General features: G+C 38.1%; 1 protein-coding gene across 1 annotated transcript; it reads right to left on the reverse strand.

Moving 5' to 3' along the window:
- Positions 1-14878: 14878 nt before the first annotated feature.
- Positions 14879-15145, reverse strand: LOC133324974 (uncharacterized; the record flags this gene model as incomplete). The annotated part of the gene is made up of 1 exon (XM_061533798.1): positions 14879-15145. A coding segment is annotated over one exon (267 nt), but the record flags the coding sequence as incomplete, so codon positions are not given.
- Positions 15146-24589: the final 9444 nt, after the last annotated feature.

Genomic DNA, 24589 nt, shown 5'->3' on the forward strand with positions numbered 1-24589 from the left:
GTGCAGACTCGCGTTTTTTCCTAAAACACAACTGTGGGGAGTGGGAGGAAGGTGCCAAAGGAGAGGAAATCAGAATTGGGTTTCAAATTGACTACAATACAAATGTTTATAAATATTTCACAACTAAAAATAAAACTTTTAGAGATTTATCAACACTTCTTTCGGGGATGAATTGATAACTTGGGGCGTGAAATTTCCAAATTTGCTAAAATAAAAATTCTAGCAGATTTTTTGCATATTCCCGTTTTGAAAGCCCTATAGCCAACATCCTAATGAATGTTATCGCGTTTTTTTATTGTCACGACACATTAAGTTTATCGATTTCCCATTGACTTGATTTGCATCGCGCCATCATCCTTTCTCAAGTCAGCAACTATTTAAGGTCATACATTTTAATGAGGCTACAGAGAGCACAGTGGGGGACAAAATACAAAAAAGACGTGGATTTTTTAAGGAATATTTTTATCAAAGACCTACAGAAGGCATGGATTTTTTAAGGATATTTTTTCAGGGACTTCCAGAAGGCGGAGATTTTTTAAAGAATATTTTTTCAAGGACCTACACAAGGCATTGATTTTTTATATGTTTTCAGGATATAATAGCTTTGTGCATCCCAAAAGTTTGTAACGCCGCAAAATATTGGTCCTAGACCCACCTCTAAGTATACTGATGGTCATATCTCGACTAGCTTAGTCGATCTAGACATGTGTGTCCGTCCGTCCGTCGGTCCATTATAATTTGTTAACACGATACAGGCCACAGTTATGGACCAATCTCCGTGAAATTTTGCATGTAGGATGGGTTCTGGCCAATGAAGACCCCTATTGTTTTAGGTAAAGATCGGTTCATATTTAGGCGATGAAATGGACCAAATAATTAATTTTTGTCCGTTTTTCTGGTCGCTACAGAGGCCGCAATTATGGCCCGAACATTGCGAATTTTTACATGGAGAAGGCGATCAGGCCAAAGAATAAGCATGCCTGTTTTGATAAAGATTGGTCAATATTAAGCGGGTCAAATGGACCCTGGCTTTTGTGTGAAAAATTACAAAATTTGTATTCCTTGGCGTATATATTTGTTTCTGAAGGCCATAGACCGGGAAAGTTGGTAGTATATCCAAGAGGAATGGCTGACCTTTAAATCGATACCAAGATATTATAAGATATTATTTAGTAACCCATTACCACACTAGAGGGTGGAAATATAGCGCTGATCGCTTTGACATTTTCCATGAGATTCCAGTTGTGGTCAAGGACAGCGCCTATAATTTTCGGTGATGATTATACCCTACACAACTATGTTGTCAGGGTATTATAGCTTTGTGCAGTAACGCCGCGAAATATTGGTCCTGGACCCACCTTTAAGTATATCGATCGTCATATCTCAACTCGCGGAGTCGATCTAGACATGTGTGTCCGTCCGTCTGTCCATTATAATTTGTAAACACGATACAGGCCACAGTTATAGACCAATTTTCACGAAATTTTGCATGTAGGATGGGTTCTGGCCAATGGAGACTCCTATTACCTATTATTACCTATTGGTAAAGACCGACTTTTTGTCGGTTTTTCCGGTTGCTCCACAGGTCGCAATTATGGCCCAAACATTGCAAATCTTTACATGGAGAAGGGGATTGGGTCAAAGATAAAGCATGCCTGTTTTGATAAAGATCGGTTAATATTTAGCGGGTCGAATGGACCCAGACTTTTGTGTGAAAAATGACAAAATTTTTTTTATGGCGTACATATTAATTCCCGAAGGACTTAGACCCGAGACGTTGATAGTTTATCCAAGAGGAGTGGTCGACCTTTAAGTTGATACCAATTATATGGTCTTATGTACTCAGATGTGGGAGTTACAGGTGCTTACGTATTCCTATATTATTTAGTAACACATTACCACACTATAGGGCGAAAATATAGTGCGGATCGCTTTAAAATTTTCTATGAGGATGCAGGAATGGTCAAGGACAGCGCCTATAATTTTCGGTGATTATCAGATTCGGTGATGATCAGAAAACATCGTGAAATATTTTCCATGCTCAGAATATAGAACCACAGAAAGTTAGATATTCGTGGAAGTTCTGTTCCGTTCACTGTTCCACTGTTCCGCTCACTGGTTAAATAATAATTTTGGGATGAAGTGGACCGAAGACTTATTTTTTTGTGTTTTTTTTTTCGAGTTGATCTTTAGGCCACAATTATAAGCCGAACATCACAACACAACTCACGGAAAAGGGAAACTGGATAAGTGCTTAGAAGGGCTGTACCGAATATTAGTAATATTCGGAATATATATCAGTGTAAGGAGGAGGTGCTGTTGACCTCTAATTGGACAAAAGGATGCAAATTTCACGAAATATTGCCAAGGCTCAGAATAAACATTGACAGAAAGTTAGAGTTCGTGGTAGTTGTGTAGGGTATCGCATGGTCGGTCCCGTACGCCTATACTGCTCCGCTCAGTGGTTTAAATTTTTTTTTTCAAACATCCACAAAGGTGATATTTCTTAAAAGACCATTTCCTTGAAATTAAAAAAAGCGGCGAAACCTATTAAACGTTAAATCTTTTGTCCTCGGAATATCCTTCCTTTCACTCCCGAGCATGTTGTTACCACTTGGCATGTTTTTGTGTCCGTTGACAATATCAGATATTCAATAATACCCTCATCATTCGGTTTTAAGTTGTTGTAATTAATCAATTTAATGAATACATTCTGTTGAAACCCTTGTTGAAAACTGAAGAACACAAAACTACAAAGGACATGACAGAGAGATTATAATTAATTAATTAATTTCATTTTTATTGAACTTCCTTTGTGGGATTTTCAAGTTTGAAGACAGGCACATTATTGGAAATTTAAAATAAAAAAATCCACAACTTGTGAAGGTCTGGAAAAATATTTTCGGTGAGATGTAATGGGTGCAGGGAGTGGGTGCACTTCCGGAATTGTTTCGGGTTGGCCCGGTTGCGAGGTTACAGCGAAAGGGATTGCCTCGTGCTGCGAAAGCGCAATCCCCAGCGAGTCTACGTCGTAGTCTTCTTCGTCGGTGAACAGAACTCCACCGCAGTCTCCTCAACAGCAACTGAGTATGCAGCACTTAATACCGCAAGTTGTTGTTCCCAACCCTGACAGTGCATTGTTTCTGCAATTTAATTGCAACGGTCTTCGAGGAAAAATAGATGAGATAGTGGACTTCATGAATCTCTCCATACCTTGTATGTGCTAGCGTGTGGCAAAAGTTTTTTTTTAAAAATCCATGCCTTTTAATAATGCTTGAAAAAAACATTTTTAACATTTTTTAAATCCATGTCATGCCAAAAAATTCCTGTTTGGATGATTGAAAAAATATTTTGAAAAAGTCCACACCTACACAGATCTTCTGGAGTAAAGTGAGTAGATTTGGCTGGTCAATTGAATAAGTACAGTGTGGTATGAGGGCCCGTACCACATGCTGGGCAGAAATACTGCACCTGTTCATCAATCCGTGCCCAATACGAATTGAGACGACTGCAACATCCTGGACGTAACTGGGCCAAAACTACTCTGGTTTGTCTGGGCAGCTGACGTTCTTCAGCTGCTTTGGGTGGGGGGTGAGCTCCGAGGACGGCATTCACTCTGTACCCGTTCAGCGTTGCATCAGTATGAATGCCATTCAGACCTGCTCGATAGGCAACTTGATCTAGGGGCTCGCTTTTGTAACGTTGGACCTCTCTCTCTGGATCATGCAGATCCTTCCTGACACGCCTGGGTGGGGGAATCCTATCCACCATATGATGGTTGGGATGATTGTCCCTGAAACACCCGAGCAGGTACTGCAACGAAAGCATATTGCTATGCTGACGTAAGAGAAGGATCTTCGTCTCCTCATGAAGGTGGTCCACTGGTGTCATGAGGAGGCACCCTGTCATAGTCCTCAGAGCGGCGTTCTGACAGGTCTGAATACTTCTCCATTGCGTATCACTGGAGTTCACAGACTACACTACACTTCGCAGACTATCGCTTTGTAAGAGGTCAACAAGGTTTCCTTATATGCGCCCCAAGTGCTGCCGGCAAGCGACTTGAGGATCTTATTTCTACGTTTCAACTTATCGCAGATAGCTGTGGTATGCGCGGACGATTTAAACATGCTGTCGAATGTGACCCCGAGTATTTTGGAGTAATTGGTGGTCGGAATTGTATGCCCCTCGACCGGCACATTCAACTGCATTCTCATCTCCGCAGTCCATGTGGCCAATGTGGCTGACGACTTCGAGGCGGATATTTTCATATTCCTCGCTTTGATGAAGGCGATATAGACGGTTATGTAATCTACTTATATGTGTGGAAATGTAGTACAACGCTGTTGCTGTACTGTGTTGCTTACGGAATCCATGTTGATGATCCGCAACTGGATAGCTTTCTCTAATACTGGGGAGGAGTAAAGCCTCAAGGATCTTCGCTACTGGCGACAAAAGTGAAATCGGCCTGTAAGATTCACCTTTGTTGGCATCCTTGCACGGCTTCAGTAGCGGGACCACCCTGCCCATTGTCCAGGCTTCGGGTACGACGTGGGTGGCTATGAGGACGTTGCTTAAGTACTCGACTCCTGGCTTGTCCTGCTGCTTCAGTATACACATAGATATTCCGTCAGGGCCCAACGTTTTAGATGGCTTCGCGTTACGGATAACACATACAACATCACCCATCGTAAGCTGTGGTGGTACCTCCTCGGCTGGGAGAGATCTTATACGACGAAGTACTCTTCTCTTCGCCCTGTCGCTCTCGGCATGCTCGAAAAACTGTCGATTAAAATAACTTGCGCATCTCTTCGGATCAGTCACAGTTTTGTCGTTAAATGTGACTGAGGTCCTTCTTACCAGGGTTCGAGAGCGTGCCCACAGCGACTTAACCGTTGCTCCGCGTCTAAAGTGTTGACCTCCAACGTAAGTTCCCTGAAATAAATAACTTGCGCATCTCTTCGGATCAGTCACAGTTTCGTCGTTAAATGTGACTGAGGTTCTTCTACCCAAGGGTTCGAGAGCGACTTAACCGTTGCTCCGCGACTAATGTGCTGACCTCCAACGTAAGTTCCCTGACCCTCGGATCTGCTGGATTTGATTGACGGAGATCATCACGTTCCTTTGCTAGACCAACTGCTTCTGCTGGGAAATTAGGACTCATTTCGGATATTCGGACCAGCAGGTATAAATCTAGCAGCTGCAGCAGTGATGATACCTCGGGATTTCCTTTCTGCTACCCGTACATCAGACGGAATGGAAAGTTATCTGAAGCGCTGGTTGGTGAACTCTCTGAATACTTGCCAGTTGGCTTTCCTATGGTTAAGGAAAGTGCGGTGTTCAGAGATGACAAAATAGGGCGGTCGGCTAATGGAGACGATTATGGGCAGGTGGTTCTAGCCAAGAGAAATGACGGGCTGCCATTACCTAGGACGGAATGCCACAACTCATGGTGGACATTGAAACCAAATTCTACGCCAGCGGGTTCTACGATACCGGATTGACCCGATTCATCTCGTCTAGCGGCTGTTCTCCTATGGTCATTACCTAGGACGGAATTCCACAACTCATGGTAGGCATTGAAATCCAATCCCATGGCAGCGAGTTCTACGATACCGGATTGACCCGATTCATCTCGACCAGCGGCTGCCAACCCAGTTATATATGTTTGTATTGTTTTTCTGTTTTGGGAGCAACATATCCCGGAAAGCTTGCTCCGGATTCTTTTGGTCCGTGCCGGGATCGAACAAAACCCCGGACCGTGGTTCTGTTCGGTTTGCCGGAACATCATTTACCACAGGTCAGTGACGGTGAGATGTAATGGGTGCAGGGAGTGGGTGCACTTCAGGAATAGTTCCGGGTTGGCCCGGTTGCGAGATTACAGCGAAAGGGATTGCCTCGTGCTGCGAAAGCGCAATCCACAGCGAGTCTACGTCGTAGTCTTCTTCGTCGGAGAACGGAACTCCACCGCAGTCTCCTCAACAGCAACCAAGTATGCAGCACTTAACACCGCATGTTGTTGTTCTCACCCCTGACAGTGCATTTTTTCTGCAATTTAATTGCAACGGTCTTCGAGGAAAAATAGATGAAATAGTGGACTTCATGAATCTCTCCATACCTTGTATGTGCTAGGGCCTTAAAAAATATTTTTAAAAAAATCTACGCCTGTATAGGACTCTGAAAAAATATTTTTAAAAAAATCTACGCCTGTATAGGACTCTGAAAAAATATTTTTTAAAAAATCTACGCCTGTATAGGACTCTGAAAAAATATTTTTAAAAAAATCTACGTCTGTATAGAACTCTGAAAAAATATTTTTAAAAAACTCTTCGCCTGTATAAAACTCTGAAAAAATATTTTTAAAAAAATCTACGCCTGTATAGGACTCTGAAAAAATATTTTTAAAAAAATCTACGCCTGTATAGGACTCTGAAAAAATATTTTTAAAAAAATCTACGCCTGTATAGGACTCTGAAAAAATATTTTTAAAAAAATCTACGCCTGTATAGGACTCTGAAAAAATATTTTTAAAAAAAATCTACGCCTGTATAGGACTCTGAAAAAATATTTGTAGAAAATCCACGCCTGTGCAAGGACCTTAAAAATCTTTTTATAAAATCCAAACCTCTGTTAGGACCTTTAACATATTTCCAAAAAAAATTAAAAAAAAATCCTTCATTCACCCACTGTTCCGAATAATCCATTAAGCATACTGCTAGACCTATTTCAATCATCCGTGGATGTTATCCTTTGGAGAATTCTTACAAAGTGTGTGTTGTTGTTTTTTTTATTTTTGTATCCTGACTGCCAGCTTGTTTAAGATTTTATTTTTACGGAATATATTTTTGTTGTTGTCGTTTGTTGCCCATCGCATCGCAGTCGCCATCAACGTGTTGCATCCTTAGCTCACGTATTGCCGTGAGCAATTTAATTTAATTTTCTAAAGACGTTGCCAGCTTCTGCTCTACACCACTGCTCAAATTGCAATTACCGATGATTTTCCTGTGTTCTATGGTTGGTAGGTAGTTGTTTAAGAAGCAGTCATCGTCGTTGTTGGTATTGTTGTTATTGTTGTTGTCGTGAATTTTCTTAATAGCTTTAGTTTATTGTGCATTTTCCTAGTATAGAGCTTCATCATCGTCATCTACTTACCGCTGTCGTCTCCTTCTCTTCTCTTTTCTTTTCCTTTCTTTTGATTTGCTTTAGGAGGTGTTTTCCTTTAATGTCACCATAAATCTTGATGTCACATTAACACACTATACCTATGCAGCCCTTGGATCCGCCAAGTGAAAGGAGCAGGAACTACTAATAACAGCAACAGCACCGTAACACCAGCATAGCATAGCTTACCTTGATGCCATCGCTTCCTTCTTCAGGTGAGTCAATGAATTATAGCGAAAAATCCCATGCCCCATTCCCCACCACCACTACTTCCACCCATTTTTTTCTTTGTATATCGATGCACAAATTATATTTTAATTGGAATACAGTTGGGGGGAGGGTTAGGGTTAGGTTGAGCAGGTCTGTGGGAGCGTGAAATGTATACACGATGCCAAGTACCTGCCAGAAGTGAATTGTTTTCCAATGTATTTCGATAAATTACTGTGGAGAATTTAAACAATTTTTATTGATTAAGATATTCGCTTGCTGCCAATCTCCATTCAGGTGAAAGCTCCCGGGTGAGAAGTCATTGATTTCCCCATGGCATAAATACGTGAAGTGAGCTGCTGATGTTGTTGTGTTATTTATTATCTGTATATATGCAAACAAAAAATAAATAAATATTTATTAGGCTAAACGAAGATAAATTGATTTTATTTTGAAGGAAGAGGGGATCTATTTCTTTAATATTTTCAAAAAAAAAAAAAAAAATCCACGCCTTCTGTAGAGACTTTGAAAAAATGTTTTTAAAAAATCCACTCCACTATCAAAATCTGAACCGATTTCAACAAACCTTATCACGCATAATTTTTTTTTCAATAGCATTTGCTATGCAAAATTTTACTCAATCAGACAAATATTGGGAGTTTGTGAATGAAACAAAAAAATCGGACGAAACTATATACAGAAGCTATATCTAAATCTGAACCGATAAAAAAAAAAAAAAAAATTCGCAGACATCACTCTGGATCTAATGCAATACTCTGTGCAAAATGTTGTCCCATTCGGACAAATATTGGGAGTTTGGTGTATCATTCACATAAAATCGGACGAAACTATATATGGGAGTGTATCACCGATTTTAACAAAACTTCACATAAAATCAAAATTTTGTGACGAACAGATATTGGGAGTTTGGTGAATCATTAACATAAAATCGGACGAAACTATATATGGGAGCTATATCTAAATCTGAACCGATGAAAAAAAACTGCGCAGACATTAAACTGGACCTAAATCAGTACTCTGTACAAAATTTTGTTCCAATAGAACAAATATTAGGAGTTTGGTGAATCATTCACATAAAATCGGACGACTATATATGTGGTAGCTATATCTAAATCTAAACCGATTTCAACAAAACTCCGCACACATAAGCATGGACCTGATTCAGTGCGCTGTGCAAAATTTTGTCCCAATCGAACAGATATTGGGAGTTTGGTGAATCATTCACATAAAATCGGACGACTATATATATGGGAGCTATATCTAAATCAGCACCGATTCCAACAAAACTTCGCATACATTAGTCTGGACCTAATTCAGTACTCCGTGCAAAATTTTGTCCCAATCGGACAAATATTGCGAGTTTGGTGCATCATTCACATAAAATCGGACGAAACTGAATATGGAAGCTATATCTAAATCTGATCCGATTTTTTACAAAACTTCGCAGACATCAGTCTAGACCTAATTCAGTACTGTGTGCAAAATTTTGTCCCAATCGGACAAATATTGGGAGTTTGGTGGATCATTCACATAAAATCGGACGAAACTATATATGGGAGCTATATCTAAATCTGAACCGATTTCAACAAAACTTCGCATACATTAGTCTGGACCTAATTCAGTACTCTGTGCAAAATGTTGTGCAAATGGAAAGATATATAGAGACTTTAGTACACCAATAACCTTAAATCGGACAAAAATATATATGGGAGCTATATCTAAATCTGAACCGATTTTCACAAAACTTAACACACACCATTCTAGACCTAATTCATTACGCTGTGCCAAATTTCGTGCAAATAGAAAGATATATAGGAACTTTGGAACACCATTAACCTTAAATCGGACAAAAATATATATGGGAGCTATATCTAAATCTGAACCGATTTTCACAAAACTTAACACACATCATTCTAGACCTAATTCATTACGCTGTGCCAAATTTCGTGCAAATCGAAAGATATATAGGAACATTGGAACACCATTAACCTTAAATCGGACAAAAATATATATGGGAGCTATATCTAAATCTGAACCGATTTTCACAAAACTTAACACACATCATTCTAGACTTAATTCATTACGCTGTACCAAAATTCGTGCAAATCGAAAGATATATAGGGACCGTATACATTAAATCGGACGAAAATATATATGGAAGCTATATCTAAATCTGAACCGATTTTTCCCAATTTCAAAAGGGTTCGTCCTTGGGCCAAATAAGTGACCTATGCCAAATTTCATCAAATTCGGATTATAAATGCGACCTGTACGTTGTTTACAATTTAACATCGAAAGACATTGGGACGGACATGCGTAAATCGACTCAGAAAATGATTCTATGCATATTCTCAAAAGGAACCATGGGTCTATCTCGATTCCTTTTGCCTGTTACAAACATATGCACAAAGACATAATATTTTCCACAGTGTGGTGTATAAAAAGGGTATATTATATATTTTATTCATCCTGGCCTTGATCGGACAAAAAAAATTGAGCGCATGAAAAATCGCCATTGAGGCAGGGATTTAAATTTTTTTTTTTAAAAGATCCACTCAATTTTTAGGTTGAGACCTTGAAAAATATATTTAAAAACCAGTGAGCGCAGCAGTTTAGTCGGACGGGGCCAACCATACGATACCCTACACAACTACCTGGGAAATCTAACTTTCTACAGATTTTTATTCCGAGCCTGGGCAATATTTCGTGATAGTTGCACCCTCTTGACCGACTTGAGGTCAACAAATATTACTAATATTCAGTACAGCCCTTCTAATTGCATTTCCATATTCCCTTCACCGTGAGTTCTGTGGTGATGTTCGGCTTATAATTGTAGCTTATAGGTCGATTCGAAAAAATTAAAAAAAATGTAAGTTTTCGGTCCACTTCATTCCAAAATTATTATCTGATCATCAGCGAAAATTATATTCATTGTCCTTGACCATACCTGGATCCTCATGTAAAATTTCAAAGCGATCAGCGCTACATTTTCGCCCTCTAATGTGGTAATGGGTTACTAAATAATATCTGAATACGTAAGCACCTGTAAATATTTACGTGTAACTCCCACATCCGAGTACATACGACAACATAATTGGTTACCAATTTAAGGGTTAACTACTGCTCTTGGATATACTATCAACTTATCGGATCTATGTCCTTCACGAGTAAATATATACGCCCCAGAATAAAAATTTTGTAATTTTGTCACACAAAAGTCAGGATCCATTTGATCCGCTAAATATTGAGCAATCTTTATAAAAACAGGCATGCTTATTCTTTAGCCCGATCCCGTTCTCCATGTGGCCCGATGTTCGGGCCATAATTTCTCGGGTCTATGTCCTTCAGGAGTAAATATATACGCTATAGAATACAAATTTTGTAATTTTCCATGCAAAAGTCAGGGTCCATTTGAACCGCTAAATATTGAGCGATCTTTATAAAAACAGGCATGGTTATTCTTTAGCCCGATCCCGTTCTCCATGTGGCCCATTTGACCCGCTAAATATTGAGCGATCTTTATAAAAACAGGCATGCTTATTCTTTAGCCCGATCCCGTTCTCCATGTGGCCCGATGTTCGGGCCATAATTTCGGCCTCTAGAGCGAAATAAGTATTTGGTCCATTTCATCCCTTAAACATCAACCGATCCTTACCGGTCTTCATTGGCCAGATCCCATCCTACATGCACAATTTCGTGAAGATTGGTCCATATCTGTGGCCTGTATCGTGTTTACAAATTGTAATGGACAGACGGACGGACGGACACACATGTCTAGATCGATTCAGCTAGTCGAGATATGACGATCGGTATACTTAAAGGTGGACCAATATTTCGCGGCATTACAAACTCTTAGAGCTGCACAAAGCTATAATACCCTGACAGCATAGTTGTGTAGGGTATAAAAAATCCACACCTTCTGTAGAGACCTTGAAAAAAATGTTTTTTAAAAATCCACGCCTGCATTAGGTCCTTTTGAAAATATATATTTTTTTTCGAATAGAGGCAGGTATTATTTAAATTATTTTTCAAAGACGTCATTGAGGCAGGGATTTTTAAAATATTTTTTTTAAAGACCCACTCTTAGCTTAGATTTTTCGGTTGAGACCTTGAAAAATATATTTCAAAAACACTCTGTGCTTTCTACTGTATCGTGCCTGTATCGTGTTTACAAATTATAATGGACAGACGGACGAACGGACATGTCTAGATCGACTCAGCTAGCCGAGATATGACGATCGGTGTACCTAAAGGTGGGCCTAGGACCAATATTTCGCGGCGTTACAAACTCTTAGAGCTGCATAAAGCTAAAATATCCTGCCAACATAGTTGTGTAGGGTATAAAAATCCACACCTTCTGTAGAGACCTTGAAAAAAAATATTTTCAAAAGGACCTAATGTCCTATTTTTTTCGGATAGAGGCAGGTATCATTTGAATTATTTTGTAATGACGTCATTGAGGCAGGGATTTTTAAAATATTTTTTTTTTTAGACCCACTCTTAGCTTAGATTTTTCGGTTGAGACCTTGAAAAATATATTTAAAAAAATACTCTGTACTTTAAGGTGCTGCAGAAAATATTTTGTTTTAAACAAAAATAGACTTTGGCAGCTGATTACTTTTCTTAGATCAGACACACACACATACACCCATACCCTTTCCCCATCATAATTTTCCAAAAATAATTGCTTATAATTGCAACATTTCTTCCAATTCTTGCCTCATTACGTCGATGAAGAAGAAGTAGAACCACAACAACAAACATTGCCAACAACCACAACAACGATATTTACCAAATGCAATCGTCTCGTCATTTGAGACATCGTAAAGGTCGCTTTTAACTTTACTGCTCCAGCACACAGCTTAGAATGCCCACACACCCCCATACACACTGCCGCACACCGAGCCACTTTAACGCTATATAACTTTAGCCCGAATCCTTGATCCTTTGTTGCTATAACAACAACAACAACAAAATGAGCATATGTTTTAGAGAAAACTACCGGAAGCAGGCAAGCACTGTCACTCTGTTGCAACAGTGTGTGTGGCACTTGCTTCGAGTGGTTGCACTAAACAAATAATTGTAGCTTCTAAGCGGAACTGAGGTGGATGCCATTAAAGCCTGAAGGAGAGGCGAACACAAACTATAGTCCACAGTTGAAAGTTTTTATGTACACACACACACACACACTCAAATATAGTTAAATTTCTCGGCTTAGTTAATTGCTTAATGAACGTGTAAAAGGATTTTCATTTGGAAATTTCTTCGAAAAGGATTTTCTTTAAATAATTCTTTTAAATTTGTGCCATGATTCGCCAAAATTTTATTTCAAGAAAATTGTGAATTAGTACAATAGGTTTTCAAACATAAAATATAATCAGTAAGGAAAGTAGTAAAGTCGGACTGGGCCGACTATATGATACCCATCACCACTTTGGGTATTTTGTACATATGTATCATTACAATTGCATGTCACTGTTCCCTCAAAGCAGCTCAAGGCTCATGTCTTTCTGCAACCTATGATAAATTGAATTTCATTCGGGCAGATATGGAGTCGTATCGAAATTGAAAGATATATCGAAATCGAAATATATATAAGAACTTTGGTACACCATTTACCTTAAATCGGACGAAAATATATATGGGCGCTATATCTAAATCTAAACCGATTTTCGCGAAACTTAGCACACCTCATTCTAGGCTTAATTCAGTACGCTGTACCAAATTTAGTGCAAATCGAAATATATATAGGGACTTCGGAGCACCATTTACCTTAAATCGGACGAAAATATATATGGGAGCTATATCTAAATCTGAACCGATTTTCACGAAACTTAGCACACATCATTCTAGGTTTATTTCTGTACACTGTGCCAAATTTCATGCAAATCGAAAGATATATAGGGACTTCGGAGCACCATTTACCTTAAATCGGACGAAACTATATATGGGAGCTATATCTGAATCTGACCCGATTTTCACAAAACTTTGCACATATCATTCTAGGCTTTATTCAGTACGCTGTACCAAATTTAGTGCAAATCGAAAGGTATTTAGGTCCTTTGGTGTACCATTTATGTTAAATTGGAAGAATATATATATAGGAGCTATATCTAAATCTGAACCGATTTTCACGAAACTTAGCACACATCTTTCTAGGTATAATTCTGTACACTGTGCCAAATTTCATGCAAATCGAAAGATATATAGGGACTTTGGAGCACCATTTACCTTAAATCGGACGAAAATATATATGGGAGCTATATCTAAATTTGAACCGATTTTCACGAAACTTTGCACATATCATTCTAGGCTTAATTATGTACACTGAACCAAATTCAGTGTAAATCGAAGTTTATATAGGGACTTTGGTGCATCATTTTCCTTAAATCGGACGAAAATATATATGGGAGCTATATCTAAATCTGAACCGATTTTCACGAAACTTTACACATATCATTCTAGGCTTAATTTAGTACGCTGTGCCAAATTTCGTGCAAATCGAAAGATGTGTACGGACTTTGGTGCACCATTTACCTAAAATCGGACGAAATTATATATGGGAGCTATATCTAAATCTGAACCGATTTTCACGAAACTTTGCACATATCATTCTAGGCTAAATTCAGTACCCTGCGCCAAATTTCATGCAAATCGAAAGATATATAGGGACTTCGGAGCACCATTTACCTTAAATCGGACGAAAATATATATGGGAGCTATATCTAAATCTGAACCGAAACTTGGCACATATCATTCTAGGCTTAATTCAGTACCCTGTGCCAAATTTCATGGAAATCGAAAAATATATAGGGACTTTGGTGCACCATTTACCTTAAATCGGACGAAAATATATATGGGAGATATATCTGAATCTTAACCGATTTTCACGAAACTTTGCACACATCATTCTAAGCTTAATTCAGTACGCTGTGCCAAATTTCGTGCAAATCGAAATATATATAGAATCTTTAGTGCATCATTTACCTTAAATCGGACGAAAATATATATGGGAGCTATATCTAAATCTGTTCAGTATGATGATTTCATGCAAATCGAAAGATATATAGGGTCTTTGGTGCACCATTTACCTTAAATCGGACGAAAATATATATGGGAGCTATATCTAAATCTGAACCGATTTTGTAAAAATCCAAGCCTATTAATGGTTCTTAATAGTATTTTTTTTTTTGTTTAATTAAAATAATTTTTTTTTAAGTTTTCAAAAAATCATGACCTTTTATTAACTCCAATAATAATTTCATTTTTTATAAATTGTTTCCAAAATTCTATTTTTTCCAATCGAATTTCTTTCTTGGTTGTGTTGTTGTTATTTTTCTATTTGCTCCAGTTGTTGACTTCTCTGCTGCTCCTCCTCCCCTTCATGCAAGGTTGCTGCATAAATTTCTATTGTAATTTGCTCAAACCCCCTCGAGACGTTGTGGAGGCTCCAATGTTACAAGAGGGAGGGAGGCGGTGATGTTACAGTTGTTTACTTGTAGTGATGATATGAATGATAGGCTGGCAGGATATGATGCGAAGTGTAGAGGGGTGCCGCGTGTGCAATCAGTGGGGCATGGGCAATAATTGGTGCATGGGCAATAACTGGAGCTGGAGCAATGTACGAGTGTGAGACCAGCGGTGCATGATAACCAATGCCTAGATGGAGACCTCGTTTCGATTTGGCTGCTTCAGCGTCATTGTTGTCGACAGGAGCTGCATGGCATACCACCACACATACCGCCACAAGTAACAGCATCTGGAATTAGAGGAGAGCAGAAGAGAGAGGGTTGAATGGAAATGCAACAATGGAAGCTTTGCCGCAATTAATTGTAGTGGTTGTATTGTCTTGTTAAATGAACTAGTTAGCTAAATAGGAAGCATGCGACGGCTTGCTCTTTTGTTTTCTTCTGCAGAAGGATATAGGGATGTCGAATAAAGAGAATAAAGATATAATTCTCATTCACATTGTTATATGAAATGTTTAAATAAGTTGAAGATAACTTAGATCCTGTCTTCGTTATGGGTGCTCTTAAAACATTCAAAAATATTAAATTAAAAAAATAAGTAATCCTATTTCCTTGTAATTTTCTCATTAACTGAAAAATGTTTTAATGAATGGCCAAGCCATTACCCAGTCTCCCACCACTTAACCTAACTAACAATGATGATGATTGCCGAAGCAATTCCTATTACAAATGGTCATTCATTACACAATTTGACATGTTTCTCGGAAGTCGTCTTGTCATAAATATGAAGGAAGGGGTGGGGGGTGGCGAATTAAAACAAAAGGAATTCTGAGAAAATTTTCTTAGAACAATATTCGGAAAATTATTACGAAATACCATGCCTAGCTTTCGTTATAATGATTGTGCTTCATAGGGAGAGGCGGGCACGATGGAGGAATGCTACTTACTCAGATTAATGATTGTAATTGGATTCGTAGGCAGTAATTGCATTGTTGACCTTTTTTCAGAACACACCACAGAAACATGGATATTTTTAAGATAATAAAAAACTAATTTTTAAAGAATATTTAGAGACCTACACAGAAGGCGTAGATATTTTAAATGTAGTTTTGGGACCTACACAAGGTGTAGATTTTTTTTGAGAAACCTACAGAAGGCGTAGATTTTTTAAATAATTTTTTTCAGGACTATATTTTTAAAATAATTTTTTTCTGGAACCAATAGAGGGCGCAGATTAAAAAAAAAAATTTCCAGAACCTAAAGTGGGCGTAGATTTTTTAAATATTATTTTTCCGGGACCTACAGAAGGTGTAGATATTTTAAATGTAGTTTTGGGACCTACACAAGGTGTAGATTTTCTTTTGAGAAACCTACAGAAGGCGTAGATTTTTTAAATATTTTTTTTTCAGGACTATATTTTTAAAATAAGTTTGTCTAGAACCAACAGAGGGCGCAGATTTTTTAAATAATTTTTTTCAGGACTAAATTTTTAAAATATTTTTTTTCTGGAACCAACAGAGGGCGCAGATTTTTTAAATAATTTTTTTCAGGACTAAATTTTTAAAATAATTTTTTTCTGGAACCATTAGAGGGCGCAGATTAAAAACAAAAAATTTTTCCAGAACCTAAAGTGGGCGTAGATTTTTTAAATATTATTTTTCCGGGACCTACAGAAGGTGTAGATTTTTTAAATAACTTTTTTCTGTGACCTACGCAAGGCGTAATTTTTTCAATAATTTTTTCTGGGTCCTAAAGAAGGCGTAAATTTTTTCAATAATTTTTTTCTGGGACCTAAAGAAGGAAGAGGATATTTATACCCTACATAACTATGTTGTCAGGGTATTATAGATTTGTGCAGCCCCAAAAGTTTGTAACGCCGCGAAATATTGGTCCTAGATCCACCATTAAGTATACCGATCGTCATATCTCGACTAACTGAGTCGATCTAGACGTGTGTGTCCGTCCGTATGTCCATTATAATTTGTAAACACGATACAGACCACAGACCAATCTACACGAAATTTTGCATGTAGGATGGGGTCTGGCCAATGCATGTAAGATGGGGTCTGGCCAATAAAGACCCCTATTTTGGTAAAGATCGGTTACTATTTAGGGAATGAAATGGACCAAATACTAAATTTTTGTCGGTTTTTCTGGTCGCTCCAGAGGCCGCAATAATGACCCGAACATCGTGAAATTTTACGTGGATAAGGGAATCGGGCCAAACAATAAGCATTGATGAAGTTCGGTCAATATTTAGAGGGTCAAATGGACCCTGACTTTTGTGTGAAGAAGGACATAGACCCGAGAATTTGATATTATATCCAAGAGGATTAGTTGACCTTTCAATTAATACCAATTATATTGTCGTATGTGCTCGGATGTGGGAGTTAAACCTAAATATTTACAGCTATCTCCGTATTCGTATATTATTTAGTAACCCATTATCACTCTAGAGAGCGGAACTATAGCGCTGATCGCCTTGAAATGTTCCATGAGGTTCTAGTTCTGGTCAAGGACAACGCCTATAATTTTCGGTGATGACCAGTAATTAGAAGGGCTGTACTGAATATTGGTAATATTCGGAAAATATGTCAGTGTAATGCAGAGGTGCTTTTGACCTCTAATCGAGCAAGAGGATGCAACTATCACGAAATATTACCCAGGCTCGGAATAAAAATCCGCAGAAAGATAGAGTTCTGTGGTAGTTGTGTAGGGTATCGTATGGTCGGCCCCGTCCGACTATACTGCCCCGCTCACTGGTTTAAATATGTTTTTTCTGTGACCTACAGAAGGCGTCGATTTTTAAAAAAATTGTTTTCTGCCATCTATAGAAAGCATAGATTTTTAAAATTTTTTTCGGGGAGCTACAGAATGTGTAGATTTTTAAAATAATTTTTTTAAGAAAATACAGAAGGCGTAGATTTTTAAAATAATTTTTTTTTTCTGAAAAAAAAAAAAACAGAAGGCGTAGATTTTTTAAATAATTTTTTTCAGGAAAATACAGAAGGCGTAGATTTTTTAAATATTTTTTTCAGGAAAATACAGAAGGCGTAGATTTTTAAAATATTTTTTTTTTCAGAAAAAAACAGAAGGCTTAGATTTTTAAAATATTTTTTTTTTTTTCAGGAACACACAGACAGAGGATATGTTTTTAATATTGTTTCAGGAACCTAGATTTTTTTCAGGATCCAAACTTTTGGGAATTTTTTAAACAACATTTTATTCAAACATTTTTTCTGAATTAGGACCCTTTAAGTAGCAGCACACAATGTTTTTTATTGCCGTCCAGTGTCAATGTTTTTTCGAAAAATCACCAAAATAATAATTCCTGCAGAGTTATCTACACCATAAACTTACGAAATATTTCATTTTTTTCTTTTTATATATTTTTGGCACGTTTTTTTAAATAAAAAAATTGGAAATTATTTTTTTTCCGTTTGTTGGCAATTCTACGCACTCTAACTCGATTTTGTTAGCGACCACCGACTAATCAGTTCTTTAGAAATTGCAACAATATTTATAGTAGAAAAATGTTGCCACTGCTACTGTGTGTGTGTGTGTTTGTGTTTGGGTGCGTGAGTGTGTCAATGCATAGAAATGTGCCACAAGTGGTGGTAAGATCGGTAACATGACTTGAGTGAGGCAGACAGCATGCCCGGCTTGGCTGGCTGGCTGCCTGCCTGACAATATAAGGCTAATGAAATACAGAAAAACAAAAATCCGCAGTTATCAAATCTTCTAATTGGCCAAAAAAATAGTGTAGCTGGGTGTAGCTAGCTTGGCAGCAGACAGATGTGGATTGGAACAATCGGTATATGTATGTAGCAGTACAATTAAAATATGGCATATATTGGAGATTGCTGCATCGAAGTTCCCTGAAAAATATTATTTTAAAAATCCGCGCATATTGTAGGTCCTGAAAAATGTTATCTTAATAACCCATTGTAAGTCCCTGAAAAAAATATTATTTTAAAAATCCGCGCCTATTGTAGGTCCTATTGTACTGAATATTGAAAATATCTGTCAAACATCTCTGAAATGGCCACAAAAAACAATAACAAGTACATGGGTGTTTTCAATCAATCTCTACTCTACTCTTGAATTTATTTTCTTCAAATGTCCAAATTGAAGCCCACACTTGAAATCAAACCAATAAAAAAATTGAAAAAAAAAAAATATTTCGAAATGTGCGTAACATGTGCAACCATAATATGTTCCAAAAAAAAAAAAATTTTCAAATGGTACAGAATCAGGCCCCTTCATTATGGACTTGGTTGAGCACGAAATGAAATTGAACCAGTAAGGAAAGTTCAAAAGTCGGACGGGACCGACTATATGATACCCTTCACCACTTTGGGTACAATCTGAAATTTATGAAATGCCAATCATCGAGCAACATATATAAAAGATCTATATATAAATGGACGTATTTGGGCAACCGTGGCATCCACAATTCTATGCTGCAACACAGTGCGTTATCCAAAATTTATCTCGACACAAAATCTAATACAAAACTTGACATGCATCAATCTACATTAGTCTGTGCAAATTGTTGTCCAATTTCGACTAACATCGATAATATGGTGCACCATATACATAAAATCGGACGAAACTATATATGGGAGCTATATCTAAATCTGAACTGATTTCAACAAAACTTGGCATGTATTAATCTAGACCTGATTCAGTACTCTGTGCAAAATTTTGTCTCAATCGGACAAATATTGGCAGTATGGTGCACAATTTACATAAAATCGGACGAAGCTATATATGGGAGCTATATTCTAAATCTGAACCGATTTCAAAAAAAAAAACTTGGCGTTTATCAATCTAGACCTAATTCAGTACTCTCTGCAAAATTTTGTCTCAATCCGACAAATATTGGGAGTTTGGTGCACCATTTACCTAAAATCGGACGAAACTATATATGGGAGCTATATCTAAATCTGAACAGATTTCAACAAAACTTCGCATACATCAGTCTGGGCCTAAATCAATACTCTGTGCACAATTTTTTCTCAATCGGACAAATATTGGGAGTTTGGTGCACCATTTACCTAAAATCGAATAAAACTATATATGGGAGCTATATCCAAATCTGAACCGATTTCAACAAAACTTCGCATACATCAGTCTGGGCCTAAGTCAATACTCTGTGCAAAATTTTGTCTCAATCGGACAAATATTGGGAGTTTGGTGCACCATTTACCTAAAATCGGACGAAACTATATATGAGAGCTACATCTAAATCTGAACCGATTTCAACAAAACTTGGCGTGAATCAATCTAGACCTAATTTAGTACTCTGTGCAAAATTTTGTCTCAATCGGAGAAATATTGGGAGTTTGGTGCACCATTTACCTAAAATCGGGCGAAACTATATATGGGAGCTATATCTAAATCTGAACCGATTACAACGAAACTTCGCATTCATCAGTCTGGGCCTAAATCAGTACTCTGTGCAAAATGTTGTCTCAATCGAACAAATATTGACAGTATGGTGCTCCATTTACATAAAATCGGACGAAACTATATATGGGAGCTATATCTAAATCTGAACCGATTTCAACAAACCTTTGCATGTATTAATCTAGACCTAATTCTTCCACAAACTTCGCATATATCAGTCTGAGCCTAATCAATACTCTGTGCAAAATTTTGTCTCAATCGGACAAATATTGGGAGTTTGGTGCACCATTTACCTGAAATCGGACGAAACTAAATATGGAAGCTATATCTAAATCTGAACCGATTTAAACGAAACTTCGCATACATCAGTCTAGGCCTAAATCAATACTCTGTGCAAAATTTTGTCTCAATCGGACAAATATTGACAGTATGGTGCTCCATTTACATAAAATCGGACGAAACTATATATGGTAGCTATATCTAAATCTGAACCGATTTCAACAAAACTTGGCGTGTATTAATCTAGACCTAATTCAGTACGTTGTGCAAAATTTTGTCTCAATCGGACAAATATTGGGAGTTTGGTGCACCATTTACCTAAAATCGGACGAAACTGTATATGGGAGCTATATCTAAATCTGAACCGATTCCAAAAAAACTTGGCATGTATCAATCTAGACCTAATTCAGTACTCTGTGCAAAATTTTGTCTCAATCGGACAAATATTGACAGTATGGTGCTCCATTTACATAAAATCGGACGAAACTATATATGGTAGCTATATCTAAATCTGAACCGATTTCAACAAAACTTGGCGTGTATTAATCTAGACCTAATTCAGTACGTTGTGCAAAATTTTGTCTCAATCGGACAAATATTGGTAGTTTAGTGCACCATATACCTAAAATCGGACGAAACTATATTTGGGAGCTATATCCAAATCTGAACCGATTTCAACGAAACTTCGCATACATCAGTCTGGGTCTAAATCAATACTCTGTGCAAAATGTTGTCTCAATCGGACAAATATTGGGAGTTAAGTGCACCATTTACCTAAAATCGGACGAAACTATATATGGGAGCTATATCTAAATCTGAACCGATTTCAACCAAACTTGGCGTGTATTTAGACCTAATTCAGTACTCTGTGCAAAATTTTGTCTCAATCGGACAAATATTGGCAGTATGGTGCTCAATTTACATAAAATCGGACGAAGCTATATATGGGAGCTAAATTCTAAATCTGAACCGATTTCAAAAAAAAACTTGGCGTGTATCAATCTAGACCTGATTCAGTACTCTCTGCAAATTTTGTCTCAATCCGACAAATATTGGGAGTTTGGTGCACCATTTATCTAAAATCGGACGAAACCATATATGGTAGCTATATCTAAATCTGAACCGATTTCAACAAAACTTGGCGTGTATCAATCTAGACCTAATTCAGTACTCTGTGCAAAATTTTGTCTCAATCGGACAAATATTGGGAGTTTGGTGAACCATTTGCCTAAAATCGGACGAAACTATATATGGGAGCTATATCTAAATCTGAATCGATTTTCTCCAATTTCAATAGGGTTCGTCTTTGGGCCAAATAAGTGTCATGTGCCAAATTTCATCCGAATCGGATCATAAATGCAACATGTACTTTGTTCACAAAAATACATGGACGAACGGATGGCCATGCGTAAATCGACTCAGAAAATGATTCTATGCATATTTTCAAAAGGAACCATGGGTCTATCTCGATTCCTTTTGCCTGTTACAAACATATGCACAAAGACATAATACCTGTACCACAGTGTGGTAAAGGGTATAAAAATCGCAATTCCACAAAACATTTTCTATTTTAGAACCCTTCAATTTACATTGAAAAGCATGTCCTACTCCACTATAATTCTTTGTTCCGATACTGTTGTTTACATTGTGCGTCTTAAAACACCCGGCTGCACAAAAAAAAACAAAACTTTCAATCGTTCAACAAATCAAATTTGTTGACATGGCAATAAAATACAGGTTAGTGAATCGAAAAACCAATACTCATATGTGGTCCATGACTACTTCCATGGAAAACTGAACCCATATCAACGATGACGACAAATGGAGCCAATAAAACCACCAATTTGGGCACATTTAACTCAGGGTTGCTATTTAAATAATTCATTGGAACAACAACAACAACAATAGCAACAAAAAGCCAACATTGCATTTGACAGCAACAATAACACCAAAGAAATCCAATCGAAAAATAATCATAATTTCAATCACAATCGTCCAGCAGGCTATCGGGGAATGGCTGGCTGCCCGACAATGTCTAGTCATATGACAAACATCTAACGATTAGCCAACGTCACATGTCTGGGCTTTGGAAATCTTTTTTTTTTTTCTCGAAAAAGATATGCCAAGATAAATATGGGAACATGAAGAGATAATCGCTGCGAATGGACGATTAAGAAAAATATTCAAAAATACAGTGGTTGGCATACAAAAAATGCTTACTTAGCTGGCTTGTTACAGAACGGTTGTTCCAAGCGCGTCGGTCTTGTGCGCATCTCCTCCAATTTAAAAGACCACGTTCCAAGATGTTGTTTTCTACGTGGCCTTCCCCATTCTACGGGAACCATCAGTAGGCTCGTTTTTATATGCCTTTTGAGCTGGGGCATTCTCATACATTCGCACAACATGGCCTAGCCATTGTAGTCGCTGCAGCTCAATACGACTGAGTATACCGATGTCCGCGTATAAATTGTAAAGCTCGTGGTTCATTCGACGCCGATATTCACCGTCGACGCAGTTCGGCCCGTAGATCTTTCGGAGAATTTTTCATCTGCTTGCGCAAGTACCCATGCTTCAGATCCATATAACAGCACGGATAGTATCAGCGTCTTTTAAAGTGTGAGTTTGGTCTGGCGGAAGGTGGCCTTGTTTCTAAACTTCTTACATAGACCATAGTAGCATCTGTTGGCCATCACAATCCTTCTCCGAATTTCAAAACTGATGTCATTCGTTACCAAGGTATATAAAATCTTTAACTACCTCGAAGCTGTAGTTCTCAAGTTCCACAGTTGGTCCGAGTCTACTGGACGTCTTGCGCGTTGATACCATCATCTTGGTCTTCTCGCCTTTTACTGCCAAACCCACATTAGCAGACTCCTTCTCAATTTGTTCAAAGATGGCTGTTAACGCTTTCAATGTTCGACCCATTATGTCGATGTCATCGGCGTAGGCGAGTAACTGGTGTTGTTTGGTGTACAGAGTGCCATTTCTGTTCACTTTTGCCTCTGGTATTACCTATTCCAGCTGGATGTTAAAAAGATCACACTACAAACTGTCTCCTAGTCTAAATCCTCGTTTGGTATTGAAGGGCTCCGATAGATCCTCTCCGACTTTAAATGCTGATCTTGTGGTGGCGTAGGGGATGATAGATACCAAGCAACGGGTCTGATTTGCTTTAACATGGCGAAGTCCAGGCTTATCTTGGTCCCTCTTTCATCTCAATTGTGGACCCCCCCGCGGTGCCACCTGGGGAGCTATTCTCATCACCTGATGAAATAGTGAGCTAATATGTGGCGCGAGATCACCCATAAGAACTATAAAAAAATGGGTTGATGCGTCGGTTTAGTTGCCCACTCTCGGAAAACCCAACCTACTATGAAAAAGCTTTGCAGGAATGCCGAACGCAGACAATGCTTTAAACACCTCTGAGCGGAGAGGGCTGTCGAATGCGGCTTTATAGTTGGGGCAGAGTGAAAATCTGGTCAATGGTGGATTGGCCAGGTCTGAAGCCGCATTGGTATGGTCCAATGATGTCATTGACCATTGGCTTTAATCGTTCACACAGCACACTGGATAGCACTTTATATGCGATGGGAAGAAGGCTAATTCCTCTATAGTTAGCACATATCGTCTTGCCTTCTTTTTTGTGCACGGGACACAGGATTCTGAGGGTCCAATCATTGGGCATACATTCCTCTAGCCCAATTTTACTGATCAGTTGGTGCATGCTTCTGACCAAAATCTGATCTGTTATTATTTTTGAGGCGATTAATTGCTTTTATGACCTCATATTGCCTAGGTGGTATACACTATATACTGTCATCTCTTATTGGTTCTGGGGTATCTTCTTCACCGCCACTATTTGATACCAGAAGCTTTTCAAAATGCTCCTTCCAAATCCTCAACACGCTGTCTGTATCTGTCACCAGGTTTTCTTCTTCATCTCTACAGGAGGATGTGCCTGCACCAAAGCCTTCGGTTTGGTGTTTTACTCGTTGGTAAAATTTCCGGACTTCATTCTGACTCCTGTACATCTCGATTTGCTC

The sequence above is a fragment of the Musca vetustissima genome, unplaced genomic scaffold (genome assembly GCF_032173495.1).
Source record: "Musca vetustissima isolate MV318-11 ecotype Yass unplaced genomic scaffold, APGP_CSIRO_Mvet_v1 utg7913, whole genome shotgun sequence".
Lineage (NCBI taxonomy): Eukaryota > Metazoa > Arthropoda > Insecta > Diptera > Muscidae > Musca > Musca vetustissima.